This window comes from Narcine bancroftii, chromosome 7 (genome assembly GCF_036971445.1).
Source record: "Narcine bancroftii isolate sNarBan1 chromosome 7, sNarBan1.hap1, whole genome shotgun sequence".
In the NCBI taxonomy this organism is placed as follows: domain Eukaryota; kingdom Metazoa; phylum Chordata; class Chondrichthyes; order Torpediniformes; family Narcinidae; genus Narcine; species Narcine bancroftii.
In genome coordinates, this window is record NC_091475.1 from 38,543,048 (window position 1) to 38,567,965 (window position 24,918).

At 43.1% G+C, this 24,918-nt stretch overlaps 1 protein-coding gene across 17 annotated transcripts in view; it reads right to left on the reverse strand.

The window, feature by feature from the left end:
* Positions 1-24,918, reverse strand: part of LOC138738776 (RCC1 and BTB domain-containing protein 2-like) — a 241,865-nt gene that overhangs the window by 79,570 nt on the left and 137,377 nt on the right. For all 17 annotated transcript variants that reach the window (XR_011341728.1, XR_011341726.1, XR_011341732.1 and 14 more), the window contains 3 exons: positions 17,015-17,122; positions 6,022-6,164; positions 3,985-4,175 (listed from right to left, as the gene is read on the reverse strand). Coding sequence is in view for 9 of the 17 variants with exons in the window: in XM_069889680.1 (XP_069745781.1) it covers positions 3,985-4,175; positions 6,022-6,164; positions 17,015-17,122 (442 nt within the window). In the remaining 8 variants the exon portion in view is untranslated. The remainder of the gene's footprint in view (positions 1-3,984; positions 4,176-6,021; positions 6,165-17,014; positions 17,123-24,918) is intronic.

Here is a 24,918-nt window from a genome sequence, read left to right on the forward strand (position 1 = left end):
CTCGATTCCCTGATAAAGGACAGGAAGGATAGACTCTGACAGCTGTACCCTATACTCTCCGATAAAGGATAGGCTCTGACAGCTGTACTCTCCACTCCCCAAGAACAGGAATGACAGGCCCTGACAAGTGGTGGGCATATGGGACGAGCTGTCAGACAAAGTTGTGGAGACAAATACGCTAGCTTCCTTTAAGAAAGGGATAATTACATGGATGGGAGGGGTATGGACCCTATTGCAGGCAAATGGGACTAAAACAGGAGGGCACTTTAGTTATATTAACCAAACCTTGTACTTTTACTGTTTATAACTATGGGTTGACTTGCCTGGATAGCACACAAAATAAAGCCACGTATCTCAGTACACTTATCAATAAATAATTTAATTCAAAATGTTTTTGGCCAAACTGCTCACTTATTATTCAAGTGGTTGGTGCATTGGGTTCTAATCACTCATAATATTTGGTGCTGATGATACTACTGAACGCTCATAGAACATCAGGCTCTTTTCTTTTTGAACTAGTCATGATATGACAGTTATACAGCTTAAATGTAATGTCCACTCATCAGTCCAGGCCTAAATAGCAGAAAGAGTTGTCTCAATAGGGTATTCTACTTGCAATTAGAATTGGGATCAGCAGACTTTTCAAAGGGAGTGAACTTTTGGAGTACATTCAGGATATTTTTCCAAAACTATACATCTTGGAATCAACAGGGGGCTACACCTTGTTATATTCACCAATAACTAATCAGCATATAAGAGTTCATGAACAATCATCTAAAAGCAATCTTAACATGGCCAGTGTTCAAAACAGTAAAATTCACAAAAGCGAAGAAGATTCTAGATTTAAACAAGGCACATTTTCATGATAAACTGGGAAAATGTTGGTGGATAAAAAAATTAGATAATGCAATTTCTTTGGAATCTTTGAATCATGATCAGTTTTTATATCATTGGGGCAGAGCTAACAGCCATGAAGGACTAGAGTAGTACCAGACAAAAGTTAAATCTAAATGAAAAAGCATATAGTGCATAAAAAACACGTATTCCACTGACAAAAATTAAAGTATGTCTAAAAATAAATTTACATTTTACTGTTAAGAAAATCAGGGTAGTCAAGAGCATTGTGAATCTTTTAAAAAGGTAGAGTATGTTGTACTGTAAGTTAAAAAATGGCAGAATGATTATTTTGTGATGGTATTCACAATGTTATGAAAAGACTTGCAAATTTCTACAGGTGTACCATGGAGAGCATTCTGACTTAGGCATGGAGGTACCAATACTCAGGACGGGGAAAAAATCCTAGAGTTGTGAACTCAGCCACTGCCATCACTCCACTGAGGACATCTACAAGAGGCGGTGTCTTAAGAAAGCAGCCTCTATGCTCAAGCACTCTCACCACCCAGGTCATGCCTTCTTCACTCTGCTACCATTGGGAAGGAGGCAAAGGAGCCTGAAGATGAACACGCAAGGTGCAAGTACAGTTCCTCCACCTCCACCATCATATTTCTAAATGGACAATGAACCACAGACACTATCTCACTTTTTCACTCCTTTTGCACTAATTTGTTATTTTTTAAAAAGTAATTTATAGCAATTTTTGCACCTACTGCCGCAAAACAGCAAATTTTGTGACACTTGTTCATGACAACAAATTCTGATTCTAAAGATTGTATTCTTGGAAAAGCACCCTCTGTAACAGCTTGGTACAGTGGCATAACTAATAGAGTTGCTGCTCTGCAGTGACAGAGGGACAGGTTCATCCTGACCTCTGCTGTTGTCTTTGTGGAACTCTCCCTGTGACTGTATTGGTTTCCCTGGTTTCCTCCGCATTCCAAAGATCAACTGACTGTTAATTCACTATGAATTTCCCCTCGAATGTAGGTGAATGGAAGAACCTTGGTGGGGGAGGGGGAAGGGTAATGAAGTTGATGAGAAAGTCAGAAGAATTTTGTTAAAAAGTGATGAATATAGGATTAGTGTAAATAGGTAAATGGCTGGTGCAGACTCATTAGGCCATCGGGCCTGTTGCCATCTTACATCTCTTTCTTCTTCTTTGGCTTGGCTTCGCGGATGAAGATTTATGGAGGGGCAATGTCCACGTCAGTTGCAGGCTCGTTTGTGGCTGACAAGTCTGATGTGGGACAGGCAGTCACGGTTGCAACAGTTGCAAGGGAAAATTGGTGGGTTGGGGTTGGGTGTTGGGTTTTTCCTCCTTTGTCTTTCGTCAGTGAGGTGGGCTCTGCGGTCTTCTTCAAAGGAGGTTGCTGCCCGCCGAACTGTGAGGCACCAAGATGCAAGGTTTGAGGCGATATCAGCCCACTGGCGGTGGTCAATGTGGCAGGCACCAAGAGATTTCTTTAGGCAGTCCTTGTACCTCTTCTTTGGTGCACCTCTGTCACGGTGGCCAGTGGAGAGCTCGCCATATAACACGATCTTGGGAAGGCGATGGTCCTCCATTCTGGAGACGTGACCTACCCAGCGCAGTTGGATCTTCAGCAGCGTGGATTCGATGCTGTCGGCCTCTGCCATCTCGAGTACTTCGATGTTGGAGATGAAGTCGCTCCAATGAATGTTGAGGATGGAGCAGAGACAATGCTGGTGGAAGCGATCTAGGAGCTGTAGATGATGCCGGTAGAGGACCCATGATTCGGAGCCGAACAGGAGTGTGGGTATGACAACAGCTCTGTATACGCTAATTTTTGTGAGGTTTTTCAGTTGGTTGTTTTTCCAGACTCTTTTGTGTAGTTTTCCAAAGGCGCTATTTGCCTTGGCGAGTCTGTTGTCTATCTTGTTGTCGATCCTTGCATCCAATGAAATGGTGCAGCCGAGATAGGTAAACTGGTTGACCGTTTTGAGTTTTGTGTGGCAAATACTAGAGCGCCTCGGATGCCCCCGAAAGTTCCTCAACATGGTTATCCAACTGCACGAAAACCAACAAGGTCGGGTCAGATACAGCAATGAGCTCTCTGATCCCTTCTCCATTAACAATGGCGTAAAGCAAGGCTGCGTTCTCGCACCAACCCTCTTTTCAATCTTCTTCAGCATGATGCTGAAACAAGCCATGAAAGACCTCAACAATGAAGACGCTGTTTACATCCGGTACCGCACGGATCGCGCACAATCTGAGGCGCCTGCAAGCTCACACCAAGACACAAGAGCAACTTGTCTGTGAACTACTCTTTGCTGACGATGCCGCTTTAGTTGCCCATTCAGAGCCAGCTCTTCAGCGCTTGACGTCCTGTTTTGCGGAAACTGCCAAAATGTTTGGCCTGGAAGTCAGCCTGAAGAAAACTAAGGTCCTCCATCAGCCAGCTCCCCACCATGACTACCAGCCCCCCCCACATCTCCATCGGGCACATCTCTTTACGATTCTACTAATTCCCAAATATCCCAACAAGACTAATCTCAAAATGAACTCAATACAATGAATGCAAACAAAACATCACAGGCAATTCAAATCACTGAAGAATCAAGCAATAACGTAATGACCATACGGGTTAGGCTTTGTACTGGGTACTCCGACAATTTCATTCTTGTTTTAATGCAACTACAATTTCTTGGTGTAGTACACCTATAAGGATTTAGAAATCTCTTCTGAAATTTATTGTTGGTAAAGCCTACATTTATTGCTTTATCCTTACCTGCTCTAACAACCTGGTTTTACTGAATAGCTTGGCTAGTTAAGAAGTAAACCTTTGTTCTGATGGATTAACTGCCTGCTTTATGGCTGTACTGGCTCTTTACTCAAAATGTTTACTTCGAAAGAACAGTGTTCAGTTTAGTTAAATAGCTTGCTGAGATTTCAATTGACATTACTGGATGTTTTTATTAAAACTCTACTCACCTTTCATTCTGATTATAGTTCTGACAGTTATTTGTCGTGCATTCCAGTCATAAAGTACTTTGACAAAGAACATTGCAAAACACCCATTTTAGAAATCAATCACTTACATATTAATAGAAAATAATCAAAAAGATTCATACCTACAGATAGAAGACGCCATGTAACAGCTGGAGTGGCAAAGCAGGCAAACACATCATCCGTGCGAGTGAAGTGAGTTAGGTGTGGAAGGATGACCGACTGGCCCCGGCATTGGCCCCACATGTACACTTGACCACACTGTGTCTTAGCAGCTGAGGTGTGAGTAGGATGGCAGGCTGCAATTTCCACCACTCTATGCAGCAAGAAAAAATAGAGTAGAGCATCCAGAACTTCAATAATTGCTTTGGCATAAAACAAGTCATGAAAGTTACATCAAGTATTTGAATGTACAGAAATTATTTAAACATCTTTCAAATCTATAGCTTTGTATTCCTCTAAACTTATCTGATAAGCAATTTCACCAGATAAAAGGTGAACAGATCTCGTGAACATTGGAAACAGATACCACTAAAGGGTTAACGTTCTATTATTTCAAAATGCGATATAAGAAATATCTGGTACAGTATTTTAACCATCACATAGTTGCTGAATTACATGCTCAATTTTCCAAAGCTTTGCTGCAGTGTCCTAATCAGAGATGTGGTTCCATCACCCTCACTTTCATTCTGCTACTCATTTAATGGAGGTGTTAAATAGAAGAAATTTTTAATAACTAAACCCTCCTTCACTAACCAGTTTGAAAAAATAAAGGCTATAGCATATTCTAAACATTTATGGATCCTGAGAAAAAATGGAAATGTTTAGTTTGTTGAAGCCATTTAGGTGAAAAATACTGCCAGAATTAAAACACCTGATTATAATCCAGGATATTTTTATAATCGTTATAATATTCTAATATAAAAAAATCTATGATTGTATTAAACTTAACACCCAAGATATTTTCTTGTTGATCAAAGACAATGATCAGATTTATGATACATTTTGCTAAAACCCATAGAAGAACGTTGGGAAAAAAAAACACATCCTGTCAGTTCAATAAATCTTTGGCTTGGCTTCGCGGACGAAGATTTATGGAGGGGGTAAAAAAAGTCCACGTCAGCTGCAGACTCGTTTGTGGCTGACAAGTCCGATGCGGGACAGGCAGACACGATTGCAGCGGTTGCAGGGGAAAATTGGTTGGTTGGGGTTGGGTGTTGGGTTTTTCCTCCTTTGCCTTTTGTCAGTGAGGTAGGCTCTGCGGTCTTCTTCAAAGGAGGTTGCTGCCCGCCAAACTGTGAGGCGCCAAGATGCACGGTTTGAGGCGATATCAGCCCACTGGCGGTGGTCAATGTGGCAGGCACCAAGAGATTTCTTTAGGCAGTCCTTGTACCTTTTCTTTGGTGCACCTCTGTCACGGTGGCCAGTGGAGAGCTCGCCATATAACACGATCTTGGGAAGGCGATGGTCCTCCATTCTGGAGACGTGACCCATCCAGCGCAGCTGGATCTTCAGCAGCGTGGACTCGATGCTGTCGACCTCTGCCATCTCGAGTACTTCGACGTTAGGGATGTAAGCGCTCCAATGGATGTTGAGGATGGAGCGGAGACAACGCTGGTGGAAGCGTTCTAGGAGCCGTAGGTGGTGCCGGTAGAGGACCCATGATTCGGAGCCGAACAAGAGTGTGGGTATGACAACGGCTCTGTATACGCTTATCTTTGTGAGGTTTTTCAGTTGGTTGTTTTTCCAGACTCTTTTGTGTAGTCTTCCAAAGGCGCTATTTGCCTTGGCGAGTCTGTTGTCTATCTCATTGTCGATCCTTGCATCTGATGAAATGGTGCAGCCGAGATAGGTAAACTGGTTGACCGTTTTAAACTGCCAAAATGTTTGGCCTGGAAGTCAGCCTGAAGAAAACTGAGGTCCTCCATCAGCCAGCTCCCCACCATGATTACCAGCCCCCCCACATCTCCATCGGGCACACAAAACTCAAAACGGTCAATAAATAGGAACACACTATATATCCTAAAAGAATTTAAGTCCAACACACTGATCATTACAAATGATCAAACACAAGAAAATATTATATTTCCTTCCATATCAAATTTAAAGAATTGCTATTTATGTTAACTTAACAATGTCAATGTTTTTACTGCAGCCATTACCTTTCTCTGTCCACCATGATTTGGATTGGACAAGACTGGTTGCTTTTAACACCGCTGCCCAACTGACCATATGCGTTAGATCCCCAGGAATAGAGCAAACCCTCATCTGTTAGTGCAAGAGCATGAGCATAGCCACAGACAATCTGCAAGTAAAGTTACAAGTGGCAAAACATCATCATCAGTCACTGGCAGGTTGAATTTAAAAAAAAAACAAGGTTACCCATCTGGATATTCTAGTATGTTAATTCACAGAAATTAATGGAACATTGGCAGAGAGGGGATAATATCCAGGTCCAGTAGAATATAAATTTTTTAATGAAAAGTAGCAAGTGGCGACAAATAATGCAAACACCTGCTTAGATATGTACTGTCTGGCATTAGAGAGTTGTCTTGATGTCCTAGCTCAGTTTTCAATATCAATAGCCCCAAATGTTGGATATGCATGCACAACTCTGAGAATTGCTACTGTATGTCTAGAAAGCCCAAATATTGATCTAAACTGCCGGACATAATTTCTCACCCCTTCAAAAATCAGCTATTTGCATTCAATGTTGCAGTTTGTACATGCACCTACCTGAAGCCTGCAACCTGACGGATTTCAGGGTCAGTTAAATGCAAAGATTCTCAGCATGTGGTCATGGAAAGGACTTAGACAGACTTGTTTTGGTTGAGCTCCCCATGAAGGGTTCTAAATAGATGGTCAAAACTTAAAAACAAGATTTCCTTCATCAAAAAATGGATAAAACTAGCTTAAAGAAGCCAAGGCAGCCTAAAACAAAGATTGAAGAAGCTCCTATTCAACCAGGAACATTGGGTGAAAGTCTGAAAGGGAGTGGTACAAAAATGGCAGCAGAACCAGATAAAACAGGAGAGTCGGGTCAAAAATTAGCATCATCCTGGAAAAAATGGAGAATATGAATAACCAATTCGTAAGTGTTGAAATGGTGATGAGAGATATGACAGAGAAAATTACCAAAATAAAAGAAATTGTTGAAGACCTGATGGAGAGAATGGGTCGAGCAGAGTTTGAACTGATGAAAAATGCATGAAAAACTCGAGGCTTTAGAAAAAAAAGCCAAAGAATGGGAGTTGAATAAACAAGGACTGCTTGACAAAATTGACTACATGGAGAACTTTAGTCAATGTCCGAATGATTGGACGTAAAGGAGGAATCAAGGGAAGAGATCCGGTGAACTTTTTTCAAAAGTAGATCCCACAAGTATTGGGAGAGGACCAATTTGGAGGAAAAGCTGCACATTGAGAAAGCTCACTGAAGTGCTGGTGACCAGAGAACAACACCAGTTCTGATGAGACTTTTGAGCTACTGAGTAAAGCATATGACTACTCTAAGCAGAATAATGGCCCAGCTGACGTTAATCATGAAAAGGTACTATTTTTTTCAAGATTTTGGCCCAACCTTGATTAAACAAAGAAAAAAATTTGAAGATGTGAAATGACAACTACATATTAAAGATTTGAAATACTCAATGATATACCCTGTGACTTTAAGGGTCTAAGTATCAAAAGGGAACCAGCAATTTTTTCAAGACCAAGAATGAGGTGGAAGAATTTCTGTGAAGTTTATAAAAAAAGATTAAGGTTCCCAAGGGATTACTTAGATTATTTCAGTAATTAGGTTTTTCTTTTTTTAGGTCTTCAGTGTGGGTTCAGAACCCCACTTATATTTACTTGTGTTTGTATTGTAGCCACTGAAAACACAGTGGTGGCTGATGAACATGAAATAAATCAGAACTCGTTTACTCGAGTCACATGCATATTCCTTCCACTAACCTCTGATCCTGTGTCCACCAAAAATTTATGTTGGGATAACAGATCCCAAACATATGGAAGGCTCGTAGATTTTCAGTCATCTGTCGCAGCCATTAACAACGGTCGGTCAGGGCATTTCCCAAGAATGCACAGGGAGGCAGGCACCTACATGCATTGACTCCCCAACACCGGTGGTAAAAACACTAGGTGGAAGTGTCAACAGGCTGTCTGGCTGACATGAGACATTGCCTCGTTATAGAAGCTGGTGTGCTGAGAGCACTGGCTTGGGAAGTAGTGTCAACAACGGATATGTTGGGTGCAGACAGCTGTGACATTGTCCGAAGACCTTTTGTTGTGTTTTTTTTTGCCAGCCAGAGGACATCTGCCTTTGCAGCTACTGCACTGGGGTCTTCAAAAGAACTCTGCAATAATAAGAGTCTAATGTCTTCTGGCATCCTCTCAGGAAGAGTTGTTCGAATAACATATTTGTTGGCCAGATGCCAGGCACAGCATGTTGTCAATTAATTTGGATGGCGTGCGGTCATCCAACTCCTGCCTATTCTATTGCCTATTGTATTAACTAAAAATTTCTTTAAATTATTAAATAATTGTATGTCAATTCCTATGGAATAACAAAGTACCAAGCATTGCACTTGAAAAGTTAGCATGGGACTATAAATTGGGAGGATTTAGACTTCCAGATTTTAAGAAGTATTATCAATACAAGCATAGTTTCTATAATCTTTCTTTGAAGAAAACAGTCCCCTTTTGTGGATTTGAATGAGACTGAATTCAATAAAAGAGGAGACAATGAAGGACTTTATTTGTAAGTGGAATGTTAAGTCAATAACAAAAAAAACCAGATAATCTGACATTAATACACATAATTAGAATAAGGCAAGAAATAAATGAATGTATCGGGAAAAAAGGTACATCACTGAGGACACCATTATGAATCTGGGTTACAAAATATGGAATTCATGGTATGACAAAGGAATAAGATGATTGCTATATGGAAGGATCTCTTATGTCTTTTGAACAATTTAAAAATAAGTATGGAGTAGCTAATGGGACATTCTTTTCCTTTATCCAGTTAAGATCATTTTTAAGAGAAAGATGGGTCCAAACTTGGCCCCATCTAAAATTAGTGAGATGGGACACACACCTAAATTTAGATCTAAACTATACTTTGCTCTCCAAAATGAAAGTGCAAAAGCATGTTTACAGAGATCGAAAGAGAGATGGAAACCGGATTTAGGAGTTGCAATAATGAAAATATGCTGGTCTGACTGGTGTTTGGTTAGCATGACATCAATTATAAATGCAAGGTACAGATTAGTACAATATAATTTTCTACACCAATTATACCTCACACCACAGAAATTTACATAAATCAAAATCGGAAATATCGGAGATGTGTTTTAGATGTGGAATAGAAATAGGAACGTTTGTACATGTTACGTGGTCATGTGTGAAGGTGAGACCTTCTTGGCAGGATATTAATGAAATACTAACAAGGATAACAGGGATGGCTTTCGCAGAGCTTTATTTTTTGGGCAATTTTACTGAAATAAGTAATAAACTAAATTCCAAATTTCATTTGTTAAAATAGCTTTAGCTGTGGCTGAAATGTATTGCGACCACCTGGAAATCTGACTCCCCTCAACAGATAGCACAATGGAAGACAGAGATGCACAGTTGTATACTTATGGAAGAAAATCAAATATAAATTAAAGAACAAATATGACGTACATCTGCCTAACGTTTTATCTGGAATTCCGAAAATTGGCAACCTCCAAAAACTAGCACTATTTTCGGTAAACGACATTACACATAAGTAATGTCAGTGGAATCACAGTGGACACGATGAAATAATTACACAAGATGTTTTTCAAGTGAATCAAACAGATTTACTTTTCATAACCTGTGCAACCTTTTTAAGAGCCCAAATCACATGCCCGACATGCACTGACGCCCTCACGCACTGACGTCACATAGCCGATTCGATGCCTGATTCAATGCCTTCTGGAGTTGTAGTACTGCCATAGCGCCGCTACAGCCCCCCCCCCCACCCGGCAGAAAGGTTTGTCTATCTTTTGGGTGGTCGACCTCTGTGACGGACTGTTGGCTGCTGCAGTGGGGAAGGCTTGTTCCACTTGAGCTGGTTTAAGCCTATCAATAGTGAAATAGTTTGGCTTCCCTCCAAATACAAGTCGATCTAGTTGTCTGAGTATCCTATAATGTCCTTCTGAAGTATCTGCAAAGGTTAACCAAGTGTTCCCCATGGACGAAAACATATTTGCAGTTTTTGAGGTCTTCGGGAACAAAGGAAGAGTGTTCTCTGTGCAAAGATGGAGTCAATTTTGTTATGGTCCTCCTTAGCCTGGTCAACAGTTCCTTAGAATCATCGTTGGAGTTGGAATGGTAGGGGATGAACTCCCCTGGGACCACCAATGATGCGTCGTACACGAGCTCCACAGATGAAGCTTGGAGATCCTCCTTTAGAGTTGTTCTAATGTCCAGAAATACCCAGGGCAGCTCATCAGCCCAGTTTGGGCTGTCTAACTGAACCACCAAGGCTGACTTGAGATGTCGATGAAATCTTCCTACCATTCCATTAGCCTGGGGATGATAGGCATTTGTATGATGAATTGTTGCACTGAGCGAGGGAGACAAGGCCATCCACAGTGAGAAAGTAAATTGTGGTCCTCTATCTGAAGTAACATGTGCTAGTAAACCAAAACAAGACATCAGGAACTGAGGAACGCCTGAGCACAAGTGTCTGCAGTAGCATCTACCATAGGCACGGCCTTGGGCCATCAAGTAAACTTATTATTGTAAAAAGATAACGGTAACCTTTTGAAACAGACCAACAATGTCCACGTGGACATGAGCAAAACGACGAGTAACTGCTGGGAAGGACTGCAGTGGTGCCTCAGTGCTGCTGAACTTTTGCTTTCTGGCAGGCAATGCAGAACCTCGCCATATGTGTAACATCTTTGTTCAGTCCGTGACACATGAACCTGTCAGAAACCATACAAATGGCCGATCTAAGTGATGGATGTGAGAAACCATGCACAGAGTTGAATACTCGACATTTCCATGATGCTGGAACTACTGGGCACGGGTGTCCCGTTGATATATCACATAAGAGTAGATTGCCATGAATTCCAAACTGGGCAACCTTCAATTGCAGGTTCGTGATTGCAGTCCAATAAGCATTCATCTCATGGTCACGTTCTTGGGCTGCCACCCAATATCTTGATCTAGAGACAAAACCTCAAGTAGAGCAGAATGGGACAGTGTCTTTTCTGGAAATATGTAGTATTTTTGGGAAAATTCTGAAATGAATGATAATTGCTGTTGTCGTCACACTAACCAGGGCTCTGTGACCATAGAAAACGGCAATGTTAAGGGCTTGTGGTCGGTGTACATAGTAAAATCTCTGCTCTCCAAAATATAACGGAAGTGTCAAATAGACAATTAAATGGCAAAAAGCTCCTTATCAAAAGCACTGTATTTCTTCTCTGCTTCACGAAGATGACAGCTGAAGAATGCTAAGTTTCCATTGCCTGTTGATATATTGATGAAGTGCACCTCCCACGGCCATATTGGAAACAATATTGAAAACTGGATAGCTGAGCATAAGTCGGCAATTCTTTCATCTTCAAGAAAGCATTGTTCCCTCTTCAGTCTAATGGATAGTTCTGGTGTTACCAGACAATAAATCGAAAAGAGCCTTAAATGCTACAAGCTGCTCCCGACGATAAAAATCAAAATGATTCCAAAATCTGGAAGATTCCGAACAACAGCAGGTGTTTGATTCAAATGATTCCGGATAAAAGGTTAGGCACCTGCATTTATAAAAATATGGCAACTATATTTGGATTATATAGGGGCTGAAATATAAATTTTTAAAAAACAGCTATTACAAAAATGTTTTTCTGACGGCATACAGATTTATAAAGTGAAGAGAGTGGGGAGGGGGAGGATGTTGTTGCATTTTGTTTTGGAAGAAAGTTATATATAACATGTATATCTCTTGAAATTGGAAAATTTTGATATGTATATTTATGGAAAACAACCAAAATTAAAATATTCCAAAACCATGTGCCAAGATTCCCAAATATGAAATATCTACTTAGTTGATTTATGCCACATCTTATCCACAATCATTTCTACAACCATTCCAGTAAAGGTCAGGATTAATTTCAAGGCAGAACATGTTAAATATATTATACCAAGTGCTCTCATGAAATTTAAAATGCAAGTATGGAACCATGATATTAATGGGAGCATTACCAAATAGAAACATTTCAGTGGATCTCATAGTCTCTGACTGAGAATGTTAACTTATGTAGCCTAAACTAGTACCATGCAAAATCAGGAAGGACATAACAAATTCAAGAATCTAGAAGCATGCTGGATTTCTGGAGGATAACAAGCAAATCCTTCTACAGGATGCAGTCTTGCACTCTCTAGTTATTGCATCACATTCGATTCAACGCCAGTGAGGCAGTTGGCTGGGCTCATGGTGTGTGATGGAACATACAGACAATTAAGTACAGATAATTTAGGTGTGGTGAAGATCCTTCCAATGAAAACACTATTAAAATGTTATAGAACTCAATGAATCTGCCTAATGCTGTGTGAATCTCTAGCCAGATTATTTCCAGATACAGTACAACTGTCCGGAACTGGACTTATTTTGGATGACAAAATTTTTCGGATAACTGGTAATTTAAAAAAAAACAGCCCAGTAGCAACAGCAAATCACCTTTATCAATGTTTAAACAAGAACAAACAAAAAGAGGCTTTATAAGCATTAAAATAATGTTTAATTCTCACCAAAAAAAACTCGACACGTCACCAACACCGACACGAATCATTGAGACCTCCCAACCGCTGCCGATTCCCAACACATCCCACTGCTACCTCAAATCCCCAGGGAGGCTTCCTGGGCCAGTGGAACACTCACTGGCGAGTCAGTGGGCTCCTGTCTCCCGAGTGCTTGTTCCGGCAGAAACTGTTCCACCTTCGCTCCCTGGTTCTCAATGTTGGAGCCGGATGCAGACCCAGTCTTCTTCGCTTGCACACACTCCCACCCCCATTCATCACCAATGATCACCAACACCTCTCCACCGAGGTCCCACTCCTGCCCAGGAGGACTAGGTCACAGCTCCTGCCCAGGAGACTGTGCTTTTTTTTTTTAAATTTTTTATTTTTCACACCATAAATCACATTAACCATGGTACACACTTTTTCCTTTTCACTCATATACAGTGCCATTTTCTCCCCACCCCCCCTCCTCCCATCCCACCCTCCCTACCTCCCACCTCCTGTCCATTTAAGGTAATACAATCTAGGATACATTAAACCAGTCAGACAATGTTGTCATTCAATAAAAATACACCAGAAATTCTACTGAGTCCATTCTTTTCATTTCCTTTTCCTTCCGTTAACTTAGGTAATGATTGTCCCCGGTAGGTTTTCGCTATTGTATTTAATGTAAGGCTCCCAAATTTGTTCGAATATTTCAATATTATTCCTTAAACTATATGTTATTTTTTCTAATGGAATACATTTATTCATTTCTATATACCATTGTTGTATTTTCAAATTATCTTCCAATTTTCCAGACCATGCCCATTCTACTACCTCAAATCTTTTTTAAAAACTCTTAATATACATGTTGGGCAATTTATCTGGAATTGCAAAGTACCCAGAATATCCATGGAAGTGGACACTATGGTTGAAGTAAAAACACAAAATGCTGGAGAAACTCAGTGGGACAAACTGCGTTCTTTATGTAGCAAAGGCAGAGATGCATAACTGACATTTTGGGTGAGCCCTTCAGCAAAGTATAAGAAAATTCTAGTGAGCATCAGGATAAAAGAGTGGAAGGAAGGGTGGCAAGGCAGGAGATGATAGGTGGAGAAGGGAAGGAATGGGTCAGCAGCACTGAGATGGAGGGGGAAGACAGAGCTGTGTTAGTAAAAGAATTGGAAAGGCAGGAAATAGGGGAGGGGAAGAAGAGGCAAGCAGGTTTAATGGAAAGCAGTGAAGTCAATAGCCACTTTCAGATGGCCACAATACCTGACTGTAAAGCAGCCTATTGTACTCCTATGCAGCTGTCTGGTGGACACCTGAAAGTGGAGAACCCGGCCAGGAGGTTTACCTACCTAACCCTTCTCAGTAGGTATAACATCCTGCTCCAAGAATCCCCCGTTGCACCTGAAAGAAGTTCAGGCAAAGCTGCTAGCAGCTTTCAGGTGCCTAGCAACGGGCAGGCTGTTGACAGTCAGCTGGAGACCCGCTGACAGCCACCCTCCCCGCTGGTGACAGCTACCCTCCCCACTGTGGACACCTACCCTCCCCACTGAGGACACCTACCCTCCCCACTGAGGACACCTACCCTCCCCGCTGCAGACACCTACCCTCCCCGCTGCAGACACCTACCCTCCCCGCTGCAGACACCTACCCTCCCCGCTGCAGACACCTACCCTCCCCGCTGCCTGACAGTCCCCCAGCATGGGACTACGGGGTTTACGCACACACACAAAATCCCGCTAAATTTAAAAGGTGAGAGCTTTCGATAAGTCAGGATTCTCGGGAACGGCCACACCGTCCCATACTCCCCCGCCGGCTGGCCCAGCCCAGTAGTCCTGCACCGGGGGGCTTCAGGAAGTGAGGAGGGGGCTGTCAGGGAGCAGGGAGAAGAGCTGTCAGACTGCTGCTCCTGCCCGGACTCAAGAGCCGGCGTTTGCTCTGTGGCTCCTCTCACTGCTTTAGATCTTTCAGATGGCAGAACACTTCCTTCAGTGTTGCCACCTGAACGTCCCTTCGCAGACACTTGCAGCCTGCTCTGGAGCCACATTCTCCAGGCAATTCCAAATGAAAGCAGCTAATGTTCATGCCATCGGGCCGGAAGGTGCCCAGATGGAAAATAAGGTATTTTTCCTTCAACCTGCGGGTGGTCAGGTACATAATGTCATGGACATGTGAGCATAGGAGTGTGAACTGGAATTGAAATAGTTTTCCACTGGGAGGTCACTGTGGTTGCAGAGAGGAGATACTGAACGAAGTGATCGCCCAGTCTGTGACACCAGTCTCTCCAATGTAGAGAATGCAACAAAGGGTGCACCGGATGCAGGTGGAGCGGCATCAATGGGCCTCAGGATCCCACCATCGATGATAGAAACTACTGCTCACGGTGGGCCGTGGTATTTGGGTGGTCAGCCGGTAGGCTGATGATCTTCCTGGCCGGGCGCTGATGACGCGGTGCTATCACCTGCTCGAGTGAAGTGCAGGTGTTCTTCTTCACCGCCCATAGCAGGTCTACGATGGCAGCCACGTTCCTGGGAACGTCTTCCTCTGCGATGAGCAGCCGGATGTCCTCGGGCAGCCTCCCCAGGAAGATCTGCTGGGACAGCGGGCAGGAGGTGTGGCCATCATTGAGAGTGAGCATATCGCTCATGAGGGCAGAGGAGCCCTGTTCCCCAAACCATCGATATGCAAGTCGGGTAGCGCACTTGCACTTTGAGAGCCCGAAAGTGCATGTTAACAGCTCTTTGATGGCCCCATACTTTCCTTGTTCCAGGGGATGCTAGAGGGAGTCAATGATGCGGGCTGCGGTGTCCTTATCGAGGGCGATGACCATGTGGTAGTAGCGCATGTCATCAGCTGAGATCCATTGAACGACGAACTGCATCTTGGCTTGCTGGAACCACACCCGTGGTTGCGACGTCCAGAAGCCAGTCAGCTGCAACACTACGGCGTTAATCGCAGGTTTCTCTTCCATCTTCGGGTCCAAAGTGCAACCTAGTCAGGTTCACTACAGTCACTACAGCTACAGCTAGGATATAGCTCTTGGTTATAGCCCTAAGGCTGTAGCTCGAATCCACAGAAGAAAGACACACACACCAATAGAGTGTATTTGACACTGTCTATTCAGTGGCAGCTCTGCCTTTTATAGTGACCTCCACCATGTCACCACTGGGTCGTGGGTTGAGCGGGCCGGCTGCCGATTGGGTACCTCAGATGCCTGGGCCCCAATTGGGCCCCTTGCGTTCCACCAGCGGTGATTGGCCAGTTTCACCACTCTGCCAGTGGGCTATGGAAATGGGTGTTTCAGCCTGCATGATGTTTTGCCAGTTGCCGCGTTCAATAGCCATTTCCTGTGTCGGCCTGAGTCGCAGGCCAGGGGCCGCTACACGGTGTCAAAAAGATCATACCAGAAGGGCCTCACCTTCATGCAAAGCCAGGTAGAACTGGGGAACTTTATCACAGTTGGTAGATTGCTAACTCATTCTCAAATTAAATTTACAGAAATTGCCTTGTGTATGGCCAGGAAATGCATAGCAGTAACATGGAAGTCTGACTCCCATCTAATCATGGATAGGTGGTCTTCAGAGATGAATAGCTGCATCCCACTTGAAAAGATGACATACAATCTCAGGAAGGGATATAACAACTTCTCAAAAATTTGTTAGCCTTATTTAGAGCATATAGATATCTCACTGCCACCAACATAGGGTTATGATCGCTAATGGCTCGCCAGTTAACCTCCGTAAAGATTTTAACATTATCGTATTATCGTTTCTCTAAATGTTTTACTGTACGCACTGACAATGGGATGCTTTTTTTTGTTGTTTCTCTGTTTAATAGGATTTATACAGAGGGGAGGGGTAGAGGTGGTTCTCTTGATGTTTTGTATTTTGTATGATTGTTGACTGTTAAATATATCTAAAATGATAAATAAAATATTACAAAATAAAGAAGGAACAGCAGAGGGGACTGGGGGAACCAGGAGTTTGAACCAAAAACACTCATGTACCAGTCAGCAATAGCCAATGGGATTTGCATAAATGTGTTTTGATACCCACAAGTTTACCCATGACCTCCCTGCCATACCTCTGTTGTCACACATATACTTCCTTTAGTAGAAAGACTATTTAAAAAATAAAATAGGGCTTCTAGGTCTTCAGATTATTTAATTATTCTTTACAGAATGACTTCTTGGTGTGATCTAATAAAAAGTCATAAAGACCTGAAACTTTATATTCATCTCTATGATGCCGCCTGACATGCTGAGTATTTCCAGGATTTTCTATCTTTTACTCCAGTTAATGCCCTGGATTTATTGGCAGAAATGAAAACATTATCAACAAAACAAAACAAGATTTAGTCTATCACTGCACATCAACTATAAAATCAAACATACCTGACACACATGTATTCCTTGTAATGCTGCCAGCCTGCAGGGTGTAGGTTGATTGCCATTACTTCCCAATCCAAGTTGTCCATTCCCATTGTAACCCCAACCGTACACCTACAATACAATGCAAACAAATTAAAGAACTAGTTGCATACCCCCAGAATATCTCAAAATCAATTAAATATTCCTGAATTGTATTTTTTTTGTCAGCAAATGTGGCAGTTACATTTTGCACAGTAAAGATGCAATGAGACAAATATAATCTATTTTGAGGTGTTGGTATTCAACATTGGTCTGGAATCCATAACCACCTTTTGCTGTTTTATTTCTTAATATAGCAGAACCTATGAAGTACTGATCTCCATCACTCCAACAATTTTCAGTTCCCTGGGCTGAACCGCCTCATTCTCACCATGGACATCCAGTCCCTGTACAATTCCATCCCCCATAAAGAATGCTCTCCACTTCTTCCTTAATAGCCTTCACTCCCTCTTCAATACCACCATCCTTTGTCTGGCAGAACTTGTATTCACCCTCAATAACTTCTTTTTGGCACATCCCACTTAGAAACATAGAAACAGGCCTCTTTGGCCCTTTTAGTCTGTGCTGAACCATTTTTTTTGCTTTGTCCCACTGACCTGCACCCAGTCCATAGTCCTCCATACCTCTCCCATCCATGTACTTGTCCAAATTCCTCTTAAATGTTAAAATTGACCCCCCATTCATCACTTCAGCTGGAAGCTTGTTCCACAACCCCATCACTCTGTGTGAAGAAGTTCCCCCTCATGTTCCCCCTAAACTTTTCCCCTTTTACTCTTAACCCATGTCCTCTGGATTGTATCTCACTTACCTATCTAAATTTACTGTCTATCCCCCTCATAATTTTAGATACCTCTATCAAATCTCCCCTCATTCTTCTACACTCCAGGGAATAGACTGTTTAACCTTTCCCTGTAATTCAGTTCCTGAAGTCCAGGCAACATCCTTCTCTGCACTCTTTCTATCTTATTGATATCTTTCCTGCAGTTAGGTGACTAAAACTGCCTCAATACTCCAAATTTGGCAGGTCAAACAGTGTACTTTATAATAGCAAAGATAAAGATAACTAACGTTTCAGACTTGATTCCTTTATCAAGCTATGGAAAAATGTCGGCAGGCGCCCAAACAAAATGGTGGGGAGGGGAGGGGTAAGGAGAGGAGCATGGAACCAAAGGCAGGAGGTAATAGGTGGATAAGGAAGGGAGGGCACAGCAGCAAGCAGAGGAGGAAGGATGATTATGAATAGAGGGGGGAGTGGGTGGAGAAAGAAGAGAAAGACACAGGGAAAAGGAAAAGGTGGGAGAATTGAGAGTAGGTTAGTAGAAACCAGAGGTCATTGTTAATGGCATCTGTTTGGAGAGTGCTCACCCAGAAAAATCAAGTGTTGTTCCTCCAATATACATGTGGTTTTGGTGGGATAGTACATAAGGCCATGGACAGACATGTGAGTATGGGAGTGAGATGCAGAATTGAAATGGTTGGCACTGGGTGATCCCTGAATTGATGTGGACAGAACAAAGGTGCTCAGCGAAACAATCTCCCAGTCTGCACCCAGACTCTCTGTTGTAGAGAGACTATAAAGGGAGTACCAGATGCAGTAGATCACTCCCAAGGATACACAAATGAAGTGTTGCTTCACTTCAAAGGACTATTTGGGGCCCTGAATTGTGATGAGGGAGGAGGTGTGGGTGCAAGTGCACCCATGATGAGCTCATCAACTTTATCCACTTCTGCCAACTTCCACTGGACCTCAAATTCATTTGGTCCATCTCTGGCAACTCTCTTCCCTTTCTCGATTTTTGTCTCCATTTTTGGACACAAACGATCTATTGACATCCTTTATAACCAATTAACTCCCACAGTTACCTTGTCTACACTTCTTTTCACCTATCTCCTATAAGGATTTTATTCCTTTCTCTTTAATTCCTCATCTCTATCCATTCCAGAACATCTGAGATGTCCCCTTCTTCAGAAAACTTGTCTTTCTCTCTACTACCATCAACTCATCCCTCAATTGTATCTCCTCTATTTTCTGCACATCTGCTCTGGCCCCTTCCTCCTATGAGAGGCAAGAATGACAGGGTTCCCCTAATCCTCACTGACCTCCCATCAACCTTCGGATTCAATATATTAATCTGCAATTTCCACCATTTCCAACAGGATTCCACCACCATTCATATCTTCCCTCTCCGCTTTTCATTGGGATAACTCCATCTGCAATTCCCTCGTCTGCTTATCCCTGCCCACCAATCACCCCCTTGATACCTACCCGTTACCTCAAGAAGTCCTCCACTTGCACTTACATCTCCTCCTTCACCACTATTTAAGTCCAAGTGAAGCAAAACTTCACCTGTGAAAATGTAGGGGTCATTTACTGCATTGGTTGCTCTCATTATGGCCTCCTCAGCATTGTGGTGCTGGACACAGTCTGGGATGTCGCTTCATTGAATAACGTCACTCTGTCTGCTGCAACAGCAAAAGTGGCCATCTACTTTAATTCTACCCACCATTGCCAACTGACATGTCTGTCCATGGGCTCATGTACTGCCACATTGAGGCCACCTGTATATTGAAGGACCACACCTTATATTGTCTCGGCAGACTCCAACCAGATGGCATTAATATCTCCTTCTGCAATTTCTACTAACCTTCTAATCTCTCTCTCTCACCCTTCTGTCTCCCTTCCTCCAGCTCCCCACTTCCTTCTCCAATCAGAGCTTAGCCCTCTATCCTCTCCCCTTATCAATTCTCAGCTTCTTTCTCTTCTACCCTCCCACATTTATCTATCTATTACCTCTTATCTGTCAGCTTGTGCTCTTCCCTTTCCCACTCCTCTCCCACAGTTTTATTCAGGCACCTGCTTTATTTTCAACACTCCTAATGAAGGACTCAGGTCCAAAACACAGACCTCCTTTTGCATCCTATGGATGCTATGTGACCTGATGAGTTTTTCCAGCACTTTTGTGTACTGCACTAGACCCCAGCATCTGTAGATTATCTTGTTTACCTCCAAAGAAGTACTGATTTTGAATGTGCATTAAATTGTTACTCTGCCAATATGTGTAGATCTATCCTTCTGTATAACTTGAGCCTTCAGGTAAGAATATACTGTGTCTGCAGTAAATATTATACAGAAATATTAAGTTATTAGTCAAGGTTGTGATATACTTAAAACCAGGAGGGAAGGCTGGAAAACTTAACATGTATTTTACAGTAGCATTATCAGTAGTGGTTAAGATGGCAGTGGTAGCACATGGAAGGCTTAATGGCTTTGCCAATCTGTGGAACAAGTTTTACTGGTTGGAGCATTTGTACTCAAATATATCTATTTCTTCTTCTGCCTCATGGAAGCTCACATTTTCTAAGTGATGTTACCTTTCTCTTCTTACTATCAAAATGACCTAACTACTTCATCTTTGGGTAAGTTGAGGATAAATTTGATGGAGGTGTACAAAGAATAGCCTTTTCGATTAACTGATAATGTAATGACAAAGAAACATACTGTATATTCAAGGCAAATGGTAATGGATATTCAAGCAGATGTTTTTTCTAGTTACATAGCATGCAGTAAAATTAATTGGAAGTTGCTGTTGATGACAACGGTGAAGGCAGACTATTAAGGATCCCAGAAGAATATTATAGTGAATTTGAAATAAATAAACTTCTAACAGAGCAGAGATTAGAACTGACTGGATTGCTCTGCAGCTAGCTGGCATGGTCTCAATGTTCAAAAATAGTCTCCTTCTGCTAACTGTGATTATGTAGAACAAGTGGCTCAAAGTAAAAGAGTGCATTGCTGTTTTCCACACTGGTGGGAGTAAAGGGTTGTGTTGTGCTGGAATGAATCATGGGGATCCCCAGCAGTAAGTAATACTACTTTTCTTTATACGATGAACATTCAGGTCATAATTCCTAAATTTGTAAATAACATAAAACTTGGGAGCTTCCTGAACCATGAAGTGATCATTAATAAACTTCAAGAGGATATAAATAGGCTGTTAGATATCTGGCAGAGAATTGCAAAATTGCAAAATAATACGATTCAGTGGGAAGAATGAGGAGAGACAGCATGAACAAGAGGGTAAAAACACAACGCTGGAGAAATTCAGCAAGTCAAACAGTGTCCTTTATATAGCAAAGATAAAAATACATAACCGACAAGGTATGATACCTTGTTGATGGGCTCAAGTCCGAAAAGTCAGTTATGTATTTTTATCTTTGCTATATAAAGGACACTGATTAACCTACTGAGTTTCTCCAGCATTGTGTTTTTACTTCAACCATGGTGTCTTCAGACTTTCACTTTTTACTATAAACAAGAGGGTACCATGGGCACAAGATCACAGAGATATCTGGAAGAAAATATGTATTGAATGTTCAGTAGAAATAGGGCAAAATTGCAACCACTAGGTGAAATGGAATGTAATAGCGCTAAAAGTTTTGTATTTAAATGCATGCAGGACAAGAAATAAAGTGGATGACCTTGTAGTACTGTACAGCTACAGATTGGCAGGTATGATGTGGCCATCAGAGGTCGTGACTAAAGGATGGATGTCATTGGAAACTCAATGTCCAAGGATACACAATGTATTGAAAGGTTAGGCAGGTAAGCAAAGGGGATGGAGTGGCTATGTTGGTAAGAATAACATTAAATCATTAGAAGGAATCAGAATTTATTGTCATGAACATGTCACAGCATTTGTTATTTTACAGTAGCATTTCTATGCAAACATTGCTAGAAATTACATTTTAAAAATAAATAAATCAGTGCAAACATTTTTTTAAAAAGTGAGATAGTGTCTGTGGTTCATTTGTCCATTCAGAAATCTGATGCAGAGGGGAAGAAGCTATCCTTGTGCCACTGAGTGATTATGTTCAGGTTTCTGTACCTCCTTCCCAATGGCAGCAGTGCAAAGAGGGCGTGGCCAGGGTATTGAAGGTCCTTGAAGATAGAGGCTGCTTTCTTAAGACACTGCCAAATTCACAATTCTCTAGTTTTTTTTCCTGCCCTGTACATTGGCGTCTCTATTCCACAGTGATGTAACCATTCAGAATGCTCTCCAAGGTACATCTGTAGAAATTTGTAAGAGTCTTGGTGACATATTAAACTCCTCACTAATGCATCGAAATGAAGGCCCCGGGACTGTTCTTAAGAGATGTGACACCTAGGAACTTGAAGTTCTTATCCTTTTCCACTACTGACCCCTCTCTGACTTTCCCTTCCTGAATTCCTCTATTAGCTCTTTGGTTTTTCAAAAGTTGAGTGCAAGGTTGTTGTTGTGAAACCACTCAACTAGCTGATCTACCTCGCTCCTGTATGGTTCATCATTGCTGTCTGTGAGTCTGCCAACGATCATGGTATCATCGGCAAATTTGTAGATGGCATTTGAATTGCACCTAACCATATAGTCATGGGGGTAGAGCGAGCAGAGCAGTAGGCTAAGCTTGTATTCTTGAGGTGCGCCTTTGTTGATCATCAGTGAGGAGGACACGTTTCCAATTTGTATTGACTGTGGTCTACTGATGAGCAAGTTGAGGATCCAGTTGCAGAGGGCTAGGTTTTGGAGTTTGTTGACCAGCACTGAGGGTATGATGTTATTGAAAGCTGAGCTGTAGTCAATGTAGAGTAGCCTAATGTACGTGTTGCTATTGACCAGATGATCAAGAGCTGAGTGGAGAGCCAGTGAGATTGCATCTGCTGTGGAGTGAATGTGATGTTGGGTAAATTGCACTGGATCCATATCTTTACTTAGGTGCCAGTTAATTCTGGCCATGACCAATTTCCAAAGCATTTCATGACAGCAGATGTGAGTGCTACTGGTTGATAGTCATTGAAGCAGCTCACTGAAAAATGCATTACGGGTAAACTACATTAGACAAATATTTTCTTAAATAAATGAAGTTCTGTGGTGGCACACATCCTCATTGCGAACCGGCCCCGCTTGTATGGCCATGAAGTGGGGCAGCCATGGGGAAATGGCGTCGACAGAGATCTCCCTCTGACTCCAGCATCCCTTCCCGCACGCACCGTAGGCAGCAATTATGACGTCACAATGCACCAGGTGACTGAGTTCTTGCTGCCTTATAAGGGCGTGCTGAATTTGAATAAAAACAGTTGTTAACGACCCTCAACGTGGTGGCTATGTTTCTTCTACTGCTCACACCGCCACAGTGGTGACCCCGACGAGCCCAGACATTTTTCTGGACTCAAAACACCATGGATTCAGCAGCGGTTAACACTGCTTCCATCAAGATTCCCCCCTTTTGGACCCACCGACCGAGAACATGGTTCAGGCAGGCGGAAGCACAATTTCAACTCCACAACATCTCCTTAGACACCACAACGTTCTATCATGTCGTGAGCGTTCTGGACCAAGATACGGCAGCGAGGGTGGACGACATCATCCACCACCATCCCCTGGCTATGGGCAAGTACACAGCCCTCAAAGACCTGCTGCTTGGAACTTTCAGGCTAACTCCCCAGCAACAGGCTTCCAGGCTCCTTCACCTAGATGGGCTTGGGGACCGTAGTCCGACGGTGTTGATGGATGAAATGCTGACCCTGGCGGAAGACCACAAGCCTTGTTTTCTTTTCCGCCAGATATTCCTGGAACAGATGCCAGAGGACATCCAGCTGCTCCTCACAGATGAAGACGTCTCGAACCCGAGGAGAGCAGCAGCCCGTGCAGATGCCCTCTGGTGCATGAAGAGGGAGAACGAGGCAGCCCTCAACCAGGTGGCATGACCAGGAGCCAGCCGACCACAAGCCGCTACCAAGACCAAGCCAGAGAGGGGACAGTCAACCTGGTGTTTCTAACACCAGCACTGGGGAGCTCAAGCCCGTAAGTGCTGCCAGCCCTACGGGTTTCAGGGAATCAAACAGGCCAGCCGCCGTTGATGGCTGCGACGGCTGGCCACACAAATGGCCTCCTTCATATGACGGACAGATCCACCGGCCACTGATTCCTGGTGGATACGAGGGCTGAGCTCAGCGTCCTTCCCCCCACAGCATTAGAGACTCACACCCGATCTCCAGGTCCAACTCTGCAGGCGGCCAATGGCTCCATCATCAGGACCTACGGAACCCGCAGGGCACAGATCCAGATCGGGAAGGAAAAGTTCCATTGGAGGTTCATCCTAGCATCCGTGGGCAACGCGCTGTTAGGGGGCGACTTCCTCAGAGCTCATGGCCTACTGGTTAACATGAAGGGCAAAAGGCTGGTCAACGCCCTAATGTTCCACTCCACCCAACTGGACACAGCACAAGCCCGCCAAGGATGAGTTAGATGAGATCCTCCACAAATTCCCCACCATCTTAGAGCCACGGATCAACATCGTCCTGCCCCAGCATGGGGTCCTTCCATCACATCATCACAAAGGGCCCCCCGCTGCATGCTAGACCCAGACAGCTGCCACCCGAGAAGCTCCAGCAGACAAAGGAGGAGTTCTCCAGGTACTGGGAATCATCTGGCGCTCGGACAGCATCTGGGCATCGCCGCTCCTTATGGTCCCAAAATCATCTGGGGGTTGGATACCGTGCGGGGACTAACGTCAGTTGAATGACTCAACCACCCCCGACAGGTACCCGGTGCCCCACATACAGGACTTCTCCGCCAACCTTCACGGCACACGGGTTTTCTCCAAAGTGGACTTCGTGCGGGGATACCATCAGATCCTGGTGCATCCAGACAACGTGGGTAAAATAGCCATTATCACCTCTTTTGGCCTCTTCGAGATCTTGCGTATGCCCTTCGGTCTAAAGACCGTGGGACAAACGTTCCAGCACCTCATGGACGCAGTTGGAAAAGGCCTGGACTTTGTGTTCATTTACCTGGACGATATTCTCATTGCCAGTTGCAACCGTGACGATC